This window comes from Coloeus monedula (genome assembly GCF_965178545.1).
Source record: "Coloeus monedula genome assembly, chromosome: 4".
NCBI lineage: Eukaryota > Metazoa > Chordata > Aves > Passeriformes > Corvidae > Coloeus > Coloeus monedula.
In genome coordinates this window covers 21,177,998-21,191,256 of record NC_138784.1, presented here as the reverse complement: position 1 = coordinate 21,191,256, position 13,259 = coordinate 21,177,998, and the positions used below count along the sequence as shown (strand labels likewise).

The following is a 13,259-nucleotide window of genomic DNA, read 5'->3' as shown; positions in this document are numbered from 1 at the left end:
TTAAATGGATACTCACTTGTGAACACAGACTGATATATGTGCATGTTTTGCCATCTCCAGAATATCCCTTCAGGCAATTACATACTGCCTACAAAGCAAAATCAGAAAACATGCATACATTGAAAAATGCTTGAAATTTTTTCCATCACACATATATATAGTTGTTTTTTTTCACCAGATAATTTCATGGTGATATGATGTGCAATTTATTAAGATAAAAGTACATCATGTCTCCCACAGTAATTTCTTGGCCAGTATGAACAACCATAAACTGAGATTGGGAAGTAACAATTTTCAATAGGCTCTATCTGCCTCTTCCCTGCCTATCCATCTCTGGTCTCCTCTCTGCTGTCCTGGTCATTTGAAATGACCCCTCTGACATCTGCACATTATTTTCTTGCTGACAAAACAGGCTAAAACCTTAATTTGTTTTCCTCACGTTTTTTGCATAAGTTGGTATTCCCCTCTCATCCCTTTCCTCCCCCTGCTTTCTTTAAGTCATGAAATGTACCTTCAAAACACACCTGGAATTGTGTCCTGATGTTACTGGCAGCTTCCCATGCAGTGGAAATGCATCTGACACTTTGTCTTAGTTACTTTATTTTGCACTTGCAGTTATCACGAAGATGATGAATAGTTGCAAAGAAATGAATTGTATTTTCCATTTCACTGCTTAATGGTTCTCAATTTAGAATTTACATTTAATATGTAGGGATGTGAAAATTCAATGAGATTTCTGCAGCAGAAATAAAACTGGGAGGTAGTCTAATAGCAGTGTTCTTGTACCTCCTGGATGAGTGAGAGTCCTACAGAAAGCAGATGCATTTCCTTCCTATAAATTTGCCTTTGCAGTGCTGGGATTTTGTAGTGGAGGTTGTTATTACTCTGATGTTGTTATTACTCTGATGTTAATTACATCCTCAGAGGTAAGGAAGAATAAATCAACAGGAAGAATAAATAAACAGCTACTACTTCTATCCCCAGTGAGGGTGTATGGAAGAAAATAGCAATCACCTGTCTTGTCTAGAGGGAGGGGGAAGGGGTTGAGTGACTCTGTCCTCCTACCAGAAATGTGCTGACTTGTAAAGGACAGTGGAGGCAGAGTTATTTGTTTGGACTGGCAAAAAGGGCTGCTGGGTTTGTTGTCCTTTCTGTCCCTGAACAACTGGAAGGCAGGAGGTGGCTTTGACTCCTGCTTTCTTTTTCCTGCCTTGATCCTGAAGAATAACCATTGTGCAGTTCTCACTGGAGGATTACAGTCCTGCCAACAGCCAACATGAAACGACAGGAAGATGAAAAGAAGTGCTACAACCAGGGAGTTCAGCTTCTTTGGAAACTGTTAGAAAAATAAAATCACTAATCTGTGTCGCTCCACTGTCCTGACTGATCTGCTTCTCCTTTGTTCCCCTTTCTCTTTGGAGAGTATGTGGTACCTCTGTGTGGGAGAAGAGATCAGCAGAGGAGCGTGTGGATGCTGGAATGCTGTAAACCCTATGCAAGAGCTATGATTTAGGCCATTTTGTTTCCTTGTGAATACATTTGAGCTGTGCAGGGAGAAGGGCTAGTCTAAAATAGAATTTTTCCATGGACAGTTTCTAAAACAAGAAAAGAAACATAATCTAGCAATACTTTCAAACTGACAGGTTTTCACATCAAAACCTTCCAGGAGGGAGAGAAACAACCACTTGAAATAGCAAAACACTGCTTTCCTCTGCAGTTTTGGATTTCTTTCACTGAAATTGACTTTTTAAAAATTTGTCTGCTCTTCCCTTCAAATGCCTTTTTGAGGGAAGCATATACTTTTCAGAATTGTTATGAAATTCACTTTTCTACGTAAAAAACAAAGTTGACAAGGGGAAATCTTTCTTTACCCATAATAAACACTTGACCAGGCCTATTTATCTTCACTAACAAAGTACTCACTTGATTGGGTCCAGTCTGTGTGCATTCTGCATTTCTATCACATCCACCATTGTTCACCAGACAAGGGTTGATTTCTTTATAAAACAGAAACAGTGTAATAAAGAGAGAAATTCTGAAAACCCAAGGAGGAAGAAGTTAAAGCATACCAGGAATTCAGATTTATGACAAAATTAATTCCCCCAGCTATGTAGTACCTCAGTCTAGGTCTTCAGCTGTCTTGGTGAATGCTAAAGCCCTGCTAGCAGCATTTCTGAAACCAAACCTGGGGAGGTGTGGTATGGTATCTAAAAGTCTTAATTTGTGAAGGTCAGAGGAGTGTGTTTCAGGCTGCTGGAGATGGGGTTATCCTTGCTAGAGGTAGATGTTGTTTGATAAGACTGTTCTTTGCTGCTGCAGGTGTGTGGTTTGCCAAGTAGTACCAGCCATGTGGCAGGAAGAGATGCCTTTGGCATTGGGGATATGCTATCAGCAAGTTGTACTTGATGCCATGATGACTTTTTGCCTTTTCTTTTATACCCCTGTTATACCTTTTTTACAACTTCTGTATTTCTAGTACTTTTTGCCTATATTCTTGGACTTGTTCGTCAAGCTGAGAGACTAAACATTTTAGAAGCTTCGTAGCTCGGGATCAGTGTGCCCCAGACCCCAAGGTCCTCTCCAGAACACATTTTGTAAACTGAGATAGAACCGTCCAGGGGAAGGCTCCTTGGGGAGGGGGGGGCTCACTTGAGCCTCTCCTTGGGGAATCTTTGATAGATATGCTAATTAGTAAAACCTATAATGTTATACCCAATCTTTTGGGGCTGTGCACTGCGGTGTGCATTTCAGTGCATTCGACCTGGACATGGTGCACCTAAGGATCCTTAAAATAAATACCAAGGTAAAATCCCTTTTCCACTTCTAACCATGTTTGACTCTTGATTTTAACACCAGGAAAAGGGATCACATTTCTGGGTCAGAGTGGAAGAAGGGCCATCCCACTGCAGGAAAACTTGCTCCCGTGCTATTCCTCTGTGTGATATATGAGACAGGGCCAGTGCTTACCAATGCAGACGATCCCATCTCCGGTGTAGCCGGCACTGCAGACACAGGCTCTGTTTCCTGGTGTTGTTCTCCTGCACTCTGCCTTGGCAGAGCAGCCCCCGTTGCTGCTCTCACAGGCATCAATAGCTGAGCAGGGACAACAGCAGAGATTAAACCAATGTGCTGGACTGGCTTCTTGCTTCTTATGATGATCTGTCTCCATCTTTTAAAGGCATTTACTAACGCTTTCAGCACACAGAATCTTTCTGAATTAAGAGGCCACAGACTTCATTAGTGCCAGATATTTAATACCCATTATTGTTTCAAGAGGGAAAGTTGAGATGATGTTTCTAGTCTGGAATGTTAGAGTTCATCCAGACTGATTTTCAGTAACTTTCCATCTTCCAATTCTGCCCATTTCAACAAAACACCAAAAAAAGGGATGTTTGTGTTCTTCTCTAGTTTAAATGGCCATTTAAGCATTTCCTGAGCTTGACATTTTCTGCACACAGATCATATAACTTCTCTTGCAGGAAGTCTAGAACACAATGCCACCCAGCCCTCCTGTGACAGAAAGTCCTGGTTCTTATTCAGGTGGATACTCATCCTGTTTCTCCAACTCTGGATGAGCTGGATGCTCATAACTTGAGAGCAGAGAGCGAGCCCTGTCTGGTCTTCAGTGTGGCTCAAATCAACCTGAACATTGCTTTAATTTTTGTTTCAAATTACCCTAAATTGCTGTTTCAGCAATGTCAGATGAGGAAGTTGATTTTTTTCTGCATCTAGTTTTGCCCAGGAGTCCTCTATAGGAGAACAAGGGTGAGTGGAGAGTTGCTTTGGGTGATCTGTGTCACCCAGCTCTTCCTGCACATGGAGAATTGCCCCCCAATAGATCAAAATGGATTTGTCTGTCTTGTGCCAGAAGAGAAAATTAAAGCAGGCAGAGTAAGAGAGGCAAAATTTGGGATCAGGACCCTGCAAGCCATCGTGAGTAGAAAAATGGGCTTCTGTTCTGAAAAGAATTAGTGTTTTAATTAGTTAAGAATTAAGAAAAATTACAATTATGATTATTGTAGCTGGAAGTAGTCTATTTTGGATGACCCAGATTCTTGGAGCAACATCTAGGATAAGGTGCTATTGCCCCTTTCTGAGGGTCTCTTAAATCTCTCTAGTCTAAAGAAATGGGTTTTACCACACCAGAAATCTGAGCAAGATCAGAAAGCTGAGGAAATGGTAGAGCTACACAGCTTCCAATAGCTGGAAGTGTTATTGTGCCCTGAATTGGCCTCCCTTTGCTGGGCTGTGCTGGGAAAGGGAGTAAAAGTCGCAAACCAGGTTTCATTTCTCTGCAAACAATGGGCTGGGGCTGTGCACGGCATGTTCCCTTTTCTCTGGTCTCCCTCAGCACAATACCTCACAACTTGGAGATTTGGAGCCCTTTGTTTGCTATGAGTCCACACCTGTTGGGCTGCTATTTGTTTTGAGGGAACTGGCAACAATTCCTGTTCTTTAACTGGTGCATGGGGAAGTGCTCATCTCTCACCAACTCTACTGTGACCAGAGAGTGCTTCAAGCATTCTTATTTGGTGGTTTTTTTTTTTTTTTTTTTCCTAAAAGGGAAGAAACAAAGTTCACTTGCCTGTGCAGAATGTCCCGTTCCCCTCAAACCCAGCTGCACACTTGCAATAGGCAGTGCCATTTGATAGGAGAAGGCAGCTAATGAAAAAAAAGGAGGGAGGCAACATTTAAAAGAGGGGAAAAAAAACTGGTCAGGCCTTTTGTACAGCCCTCGTTTTTGTGAGTTGTTCTGAAGGTAATGTTGCATAGAAATAACAAGGCATTTAACCATACAGTAGAAGAGGTAGCTAAAATGATAAAAATGGACCTAGCTGGACCAAGCTTTTCAAACGTATTTTGGATGTATTATTTCAGCTATTAGAATTACATACTTTGGTCTTTAAGTATCCCAATTTTTTTTTTGGTGCAGAACTCCAGAATTTGCATGTCTATCCATCCAAAGAGCTGTGCACAATTTTTGTTTGTATGCACCCAATTTATGGGAGGATGCATCCAGCAGAGTTCATCATTCCCCCTACTCTTGCCATGCCTGCACCTATCCTCACACTTACAGGTGTATGTCAGTGGATGAAAAATACACAACAGAAGAACAATCTGCTTCTGTCAGAAACACAGTCTTGATTCCAGAGTGTGTGGGGTCCCCATAAGCAAATCTGAGAGTGTCGTTCTGCCAAAAAGCCTGGTAAAATATTGCTACTATGAACTGAAGGTCACAAACACACGGGGGAGAGAATGACCTACATCTGGGAAAAAGGGGGTTTGCCCTTCTGGTTTCTCAAATCCTACAGAAGAACTGTGACTGAAAATGTGGCGTCTTTGTAGCCACCTTTCCTTGTTTTTTTGAAATGTCTTGGCTAGTGTAAATCTTGCTGTCTGGTCAGTGGTGAGGGGACAGATGCACTTCAGTAAATGGCTCAGTGGGGCTCACTTGCTCCTTTGAAAACTAGTTAGTGTCCCAGTATTGGTGCTGGACTGGTGAGAGCATTTTTCTTTTGTTGTCGTTTGTATATTTTGATGTGAAGAGGAGAGCTTTGAACTTTTTGTCTTCATCGTCATCTGCATTAGATTTCCATTGCTCCTTATCTCTGTGAGATAGGCTGCTGAGAAGTCATGAGTGAGGTGGACTATGGTTTTTGCCTTGCAAGAGATCCCCTTTTTCTCCCCTCTCCTCTAAATAAGTACATTTCATACGTACTTAGCACTGGTGTGGCACGAGGCGTTACACGCGTCGTCTTCGATTTCTGCAAGTAGAAAAAAATTGAAGCAGGGATCAGAACCTTTTGGGTCAGATGTTGACTCCTAGGTTCAGAGTCTCTTGTTCCTACCATGTGGAGCTGGAGTCTGAGTTCTGCATCAGGCAACTGTGCTCTCAGTCTCTATAGAGACTCCATCTGTGGGGTCTGTGTAGATCAGTGGATACCACTGAAATTCACTTGGAAGGGTTGTGTCATACTGTCAGGAAAATATTTCACCTGTCGTCATTGATCTGTATTTACTCTGGTGAATCTTGCATGATATTATTTTAGCTGTTAGAATTCCGTGCTTTGGTCTTTAAGTATCCCATTTTTAATATATTTTTATATGAATTATATAAGGGTACATTTTCTAAAGGAAATGACATTTTGCTCAGGTGTAGTAACTACAGCAACCCTCTTATAAAACTCTGCTTATTACTAATTATTTCCCTGGGAAAATTTAAAACTGATATTGAATGTTACTATTAATGTGTTTGTAACATGTTTTTGCTTTATATTATAGGTAGGGTTTTGAAATAGTTACTGCATAATTTTAATTATGTCTAAATAGAATATAATTTGATTTGATATAGGAGCTGTATTAAGCCAGCGCAAAATGATTTATTTGCTAATTTTTTTAAATCACATTAGCAAGAACATAATTTAATATCTGGTGTTGTACAGCTACATCAACTTATTGAAGCACTTCAGAGGCTTTTGATTTGAGGGTCAAAATGTCCTGGGTAATCCTGCTCTAGAAAACATATAGCTTTAATAAATGGGATATTCTTTTGGGACAGATAGAGGGTGACACAGGTAGAGAATTAGCTAAGTGTCTCAGTGTCATGAGCAGTATCTCAGCTGTCTCTCTAATAATACAGTAATTAATTGCCATAGCACAGGAAAGTGACCCATATTTCACTGCATGGGGGAAGCTGCACTGGGATCTGATCGTGGCTGTAGCTCTGTCATTTTCTGAAATGCACACTTTTTACCTCAGGTAAAAAAAGGCAGGACACTCACCAGTCTCACACGTCACTCCTCTCCAGCCAACGTCACATTCACAGGAGCCATCCCCATCGATCCCGCTGCTGCATTTCCCATGGACACAAGTGCACACTGTGGAAGAGGTGGGGGAAGCCACTGTGCCTGGCAGTGTAGCAGTGTGGGCAGCAAGGGGCAGGGAGTACAGTGGGGGTGGCCCAGACATCACCTGCTGATGGCATCTTCTGCTGTGAAACAGCATCTAGGCTGTTTCATTGCTTTGTCTGTGCCTTTTGGTTTCTAATGACACAATAACTCTAAATTCAAACTATGCTTATCTTCCTCTATTCCCAGGGTCTGAAACTGTATTTTAATGGGAAAGAATTAGTGAGAAATAGCAGTGCTAAAGAGGATTGTTCTTGCTGGATTCTTTTCTAAGTCAGTGGTGTGCCAGAGTAGAAGACACTGTCTCCAGCCAAGGGATGAGAGAGCAAACACCATTATGGGGAAAGAAAAGAGGTTAATGATGTTTTTTAAGACTCTGGCCTATTACCCTGAAATTGCAGTACCTTTCTAGAATCTAGAGTGGACGTGGTTAGAAGATAAAAGGGGAAGGTTTGTACTCCTGGCGAGGCGAGCAAAGCTCCTGTGTGGTTTGGGGAGGCTCAGTACCTTGGTCACAGTTGGGGCCGTATTTGCCCTCGCTGCAGCTCTCGCAGGCCGTGCCCACAAACCCCTCCTCGCACTGGCAGGTGCCCGTGCCGTTGATGCCATCCAGGCACACACCGTTCCCGAAGCAGGCGCTCCCGGCTTTTCCCGGGCAGGGCTGGCACTGCTGGCCGAAGAACCCCGCGCAGCACTCCCTGGTCTGGAAACCCAGAAACGCTGTGCTGAGGGTCGGGGTGGCGAGCAGGGCAAATGAGAGATCTGGATTTTTACAAGGGCTTGTAGTGATGGGACAAGGGGGAATGGCTTCAAGCTGAAAGAGGGTAGGTTTAGTTAGGTATAAGGAAGAAATTCTTTACTGTGAGGGTGGTGAGACACTGGCACAGGAGGCCCAGGGAAATTATGGATGCTCCATCCCTGGAAGTGTTCAAGGCCGGATTGGATTGGGCTTTGAGAAACCTGGTGTAGGGGAAGGTGTCCCTGGGCATGGCAGAGGGGTGGGAATGAAGATATTTAAGTTCCCTTCCAACCCAAACTAGTCTTTGATTCAGTGATTTTTAGCAGTACATCAGCTCTGCTGGTCTGTGATCACTGACACTCCTCAACGTGCCAGGACTCAGGCTGTCACCCCCAGTCCTTGGTGGGACCCAGGTACTCTTCACCACCCCAGGGAAATGTGGACAGAATTTCTAGGGACAAGCATAGGGTTACCCTTCCCAAACCTGTGCTCTGTCTTCTACACCATGTCAGCTCCTGGCTTTCCCTGTGCTTTAACCTTTCAACCTCTGCTGTGTCCAGAATAAAGGCAAATAAACATATTGCCAGAAACTGCCCTGACGTGCTGTATGAGCTTAGTGGGAATTATGAAGAGGTTGAAGCTCAGGGAAGGGGGTTCCTGGCCACCACCATAGAAATGTACCCCAATAGAAAGAGTGAACTCACAATGATGGTTTTAGCACACTTGGGCTGGCACCCGATCTGGATGGTGTACAGTCTCATGTGGTTTTCTGTGAGGACACAGTACTTCTTCTCCCCTGCCTGAGCAAATATTGGAGAAACAGATACACTTCTGAATAATACTGATCAGCTACTTTCAAACGTGTTAAAAAATGGGATGTTAAATTTATGCATGCTGTGCACTGACTCGCATGTTCACAATTAAAATGAAGGAAATACTTATAGAGATAAAAATGTATTAGCTAAATAATTTCTAGTGAGCATATGATCAGTTTAACTCAGTGTCTTGTGGTGTTTTAAAGATGTCTAAAATTGCCTTGCTCAGAACTGAACAGATTCTACTCAGAAGTTTTACAAACATTTTTTTTTCATTTTTCACATTTTCTGATCTTTCTAGTTCCTCTTGGAAAACTGAGTTATGAAGTTCTGCAAAAGCAGCTGTTGAAACATTATCTTCCAGGTATGAACGCAACTGGGAAAGATTATTGGCTGAAGAAAGCTTTTGATCTCAGTATACCCTTGTGAGGAGATTGAGACAAGCATCCATCCAGCCTTTCATTGTAAAGGAATTGTTAATGATTTTGAGTTTTACCCATGAGGACTTAAATTTGATTTTGCCAGTCAAGTACTTTGATGAGGTGGATGGGACTTGATCTGCTTTGAAATACCATTACTGGCATAATTAATTAAAAAATAATAAATAATAAAGGAAAATATACTTATGTAATCCCAGTGGAAGGGCTTTTGCGGACAGGTTAGGTACCAATAAACTCTAAATATCTGCAGTTCCCATGTGTTGGACCTGGGAATCCAAAGTCTCTATAATCTCCAAGTCTCCTTGTGACCCTAACTCACAGCATGTTGCTGGGGAGGGATTGAGTTTGCCCTTCTGTACATCTCTGGTTTGAAGGGCTCAAAGCTGATTCTGTAATTCCTTCTGGAGCAGGCATATTTCAGACCACACTTAACTCCCTTAAGTTTTGTATGGTAGAGGTAAACTTTGCAGTTTGAGGAGTCTTTTATTGTCCTAGTGCATATGAGAAACCGGCCTTGAAAGATTAGTTTTATCTTTAAGCTGCCCTTCTGCTACCTTGATCCCAGGTAGATTAAAAAAAAAAAAAATCTCTAAGGTCAGGGTGGATTGAGTCTATTGACTATAAGCATTATATGTAGCAGGCTGAAGTAAATACTGTATCTTTTGTTGAAACTGAGGCAATTATATTAAAACCAGGATTGAATGCATCTGTAGTCAGTTTTGATATTAAAAAAGTCAACAACCCTAGCATTAATGAAAAAAATACTTACTATTTCTTTTGTTCCTGGGGGACAACTTGATGGTTGTGAACAAATTCTGCACTTCTCCTTAAGCAACACAGAGGAGAGGTAGTTAACAGACTGTACAGAGCTGCAGGTAGGTTGTTTCATGGAAAAAACATGATTTCCAGCCATATTTCTAAATCTAGTCCTTGAGGGGCATTATTAGGATAACCTATCAGGTAAAGATGGTGAGGGAAGCTGTCCTGCTCAGCAAGGAAGGATATCCCTACGAGCGCCTCTGTGGGAATACTCTTCCCCCAAGGGGAAGAGGGAAAAATCATTTGGTCATTTTTGTTTGCTCTTCTAAAGTGATGCTTCCCACTTTATAAACAAGTAACCTGGCTACAAAGACATAGAATACTGCATTATTATTATTACTATCTGAATATTAGAGCTCAGGAATGTCTTATTCCTGAGCTGCTCTGACTATATTTTATCCAGGCTGTCGGAACACTGATTTCAGGACCAAAGCTGTCCTAGGAGATGCTAAAACTCTGGTAGGAATATCCTTTGTGGAAAATGTGTGCATTCCTTGCTGGGAAGCAATATCACGTGTCCTACACATTTGAGCTGTGTTTGGCTGTAGGTTTCTCTGAGGGGCCTTTAAGCATCTATACAAACAGGACCACTTACAATGATCACAGTGTTATTGATATCACATCTGTTCTTCTGGATTTCCAGGACCTTTCCCAGCCCATGAATAATTCCTTTGTCTGTGGCAACATTTGCATAGCTTATAGGAGCATCGTTTACATATAGCTGCAAAAGACATGCAATCAGTTAGAGAGCAGCAGAGGTGTTCCACAGCTCTGTGGTAACCTGAGCAGCGGGAGGTGGGAGAAAGAGAAATGCATAGGGATCACTTAAGCAAAACCAACAAAGGTAGTTAGCATCAGGCACTTGCTCTTATTCCAGCTGCTCCATTTAACTGCTTCACTGCATTGGAAGGCATGGCAAAAGCATGCCAAAAAAGGTGGGTTTCCTGTGTCTGGGGCATGAGGGGCTTCAAGGAAACCCTTCCAGCAGCTGCTCTTTCAAGGAGGACTTTAATTGACTCGATGCTACCCCCCACTCCCATCGTGCTCTCACCAGCAGCAGTCCCACTGCAGGTGCTTTTTCAAGGCTCAGTTGCGACCAGAGCAAAGCACAGGGCTGAAACTCTGTTGGTGAGGAGCTTTCTTCCTTTGCCTATACCCAGAGGGAGTTCCAGGACAGAAAAGGAGGACCAAGTTCCCTTCCTGGCCCTGTCTCTTAATCTTGCTGTGCCTGATTTTTCCACAAGTGGGATTGAAAGGCAGTTGATATTTGTTGCCCAGTGCTTTGAGCTCCTAGGATTGAAAGTGGACTAAATCCCCAGAAGATACAATTAATGCTTTATAATTGGGGGCAGGTTTCTAATAGCCCTTGGAAGTCAGATTAATGACTGCTTTGCAATGCAGGCTTGTAGTTGCTAGGGACAGATGTCTAAAATTCAATCTAAATGTGAACAGCACTACTGAAATCAAATTCAATCAAAGATACCTTCAAGGGTGACTTTGAATTGAGCAGGTCTGAGACAGGCCTTGCATCTGAGTAACAACTTTTGTGCTGTTAAGTCACAGAAGCTAATGAGGGATGCACAATTCCTTTTGACTGCATGTCAGTTTAAAGTTGAAGCTGGAGTTGTAAAAAGCAGGAAACCTGTTTCTCCCAGCAAGTGCAGACTGCAGTACCTGGCTGTTGTGGAGGAAGAACCCAACCTGGTAGGAGAACCCCAGCATGGTCTCCCTGTGCATGCCATTGTGCAGGTTGTTCTTCAGGAGCTTCTCATCCAGCACAACATGATAGCGGATTTGGCCCTCATCCTGCCAACACACAGTTACATTCAGAGTTATGTAACAAAACCTGAAAAGTTACTAAGGAAAGCATTTTCCAAAGGGTTTAAGCCAAACATAAATTGCCTGGATTTAAAGAGAAGCTTCTCCAGTAGGCAGGTATTTAATATTTCCTCCTGTAGAGAGCCTGCATTCTTGTCATAATGAAAATTTTATTGACCATGGAGGGTGAAAGACAATGGAACTGGGAGGACCAAGGTTTGCTTGAGCCTGAAACATCTGTTTTTGTGCATAAGGCTGGCTAATAAACTCAGGGAAAAGTCAGATGACTTTTTAGGCCTCTGAAATTCATGGGTTATTTTGACATCAAAAGCTGTATATTCATGAGTGCTATTGTAATCTTTCCATACCTATTCCTTATTCCTTTAGGAATCCCTGAATAACCTATAAGGGAATAAACTGTAGGTGACTGTTTAGAATAATCTTTATATATATATATATATATATATATATATATATCTATAATCTTTAAAGGCATCTTCAGTCAATAAAGACTGAGAGTCATGTCTGTTAATTGAAAAGTTTTCTATGCCTAGTTGGTTGAGTGTATTTGTATTTCATGGAAAAGTGATGAAGTTACTCTCTGTACACCAAAATTTTGTGTGAGCTTCCCAAGGCTTCTGTATCTTGTTTTGAAGCAGGAGACTCCCAGAACTCTACCCTACTGGGAGGAGGAAGCAGAGGCAGGATGTGTTGATGAGAGATTGACCAATGTGAGAGGAGCTGGGGCATTTGGAGAGGTTAGGAGCTGCCTAGCTGACAGACAGTGTTGCTGCAACTTTGCAGTAAAAGGTCCTTGTGGGAAATCCTGTTTCTCACTGTTCCCTTGTTCCAAATGTCTGTGCTGCTCCTGGCTCTTCTGCTCCTTCAAAAGTGTGTGAAAGCATGAAGCAGCTCCAGGATGTGAGATTTGTGATGTTGTCTGGCTGTGCCTACAGAGTGAAATAGTGGCCTTGATGTCTCTTAGGGCTGGCCCTGTTCCATAGATTTGGCAAAGAAATATTTGCAGATGAGAAAGTGGGAATTAAGATAGAGCTAATCTCCATCAGTGTCCAGCCCAATTTAATATCCTGAATTTGATGAATTGGAAGAAAATCTAACTCTGATCCATCTTGATTTCTGTCTTTAATCACCAGGAGAGTTAGGATATCTCACCTCATCAGGGCCAAGAAATGGGGTCTCCTCCCTGTGCCAAACTCTTCCCTCTGCACTAGAGTTGTCCCAGGGGTTTCACAAGGAGGTTAAGCCTCAGGCAGACTTAACCTTATGGTTGTTTTCTGATTTTTTTTTTTTTTTTTTTGGCCAGATTGCCATGTCACAAAAGGTTGGGAGGATGGCAGAAAGATTGAAGAAACATTGGTGAGTAGTGGAAGTGAAAATTATTTGTGTGTGTGTAATCCAGATCTACTGGGACTGATGTCCTATGTGTCTCTCAAAGTTTGTCATAAATTCTTCTTGTAGTGATGTGGAAATGATGATGTTTTGTCAGGAAACAACTAAAATAGTGTTCACAAGTCATTTGAGCAGATGGAGCTTGATCACTTGTGAACATGGGATTTTGCCATGGGTCTACTATTGGTAAATGATCTAGGACGAGTCATTTGAACCCTGTGCTCCTCAGCTTCCTGGCTGTAAGTGTGAAGACCATGCAAGTAGGGATAGAATGTGGCAGGGTAACTACTTCTGGAAGAGATAGGGAAGA

The 13,259-nt window shown here is 42.3% G+C and overlaps 1 protein-coding gene across 1 annotated transcript in view; it reads right to left on the bottom strand.

The window, feature by feature from the left end:
- The window catches only part of STAB2 (stabilin 2), a gene marked incomplete at both ends in the record, with an annotated part of 76,237 nt that overhangs the window by 21,478 nt on the left and 41,500 nt on the right, over positions 1-13,259 (bottom strand). Inside the window, 11 exons of the mRNA XM_082281178.1 lie at positions 17-88; positions 1,924-1,997; positions 2,968-3,093; positions 4,586-4,662; positions 5,720-5,765; positions 6,783-6,878; positions 7,416-7,611; positions 8,352-8,447; positions 9,672-9,728; positions 10,317-10,442; positions 11,396-11,527. Of these exons, the coding sequence (XP_082137304.1) occupies positions 17-88; positions 1,924-1,997; positions 2,968-3,093; positions 4,586-4,662; positions 5,720-5,765; positions 6,783-6,878; positions 7,416-7,611; positions 8,352-8,447; positions 9,672-9,728; positions 10,317-10,442; positions 11,396-11,527 (1,098 nt within the window). The remainder of the gene's footprint in view (positions 1-16; positions 89-1,923; positions 1,998-2,967; positions 3,094-4,585; positions 4,663-5,719; positions 5,766-6,782; positions 6,879-7,415; positions 7,612-8,351; positions 8,448-9,671; positions 9,729-10,316; positions 10,443-11,395; positions 11,528-13,259) is intronic.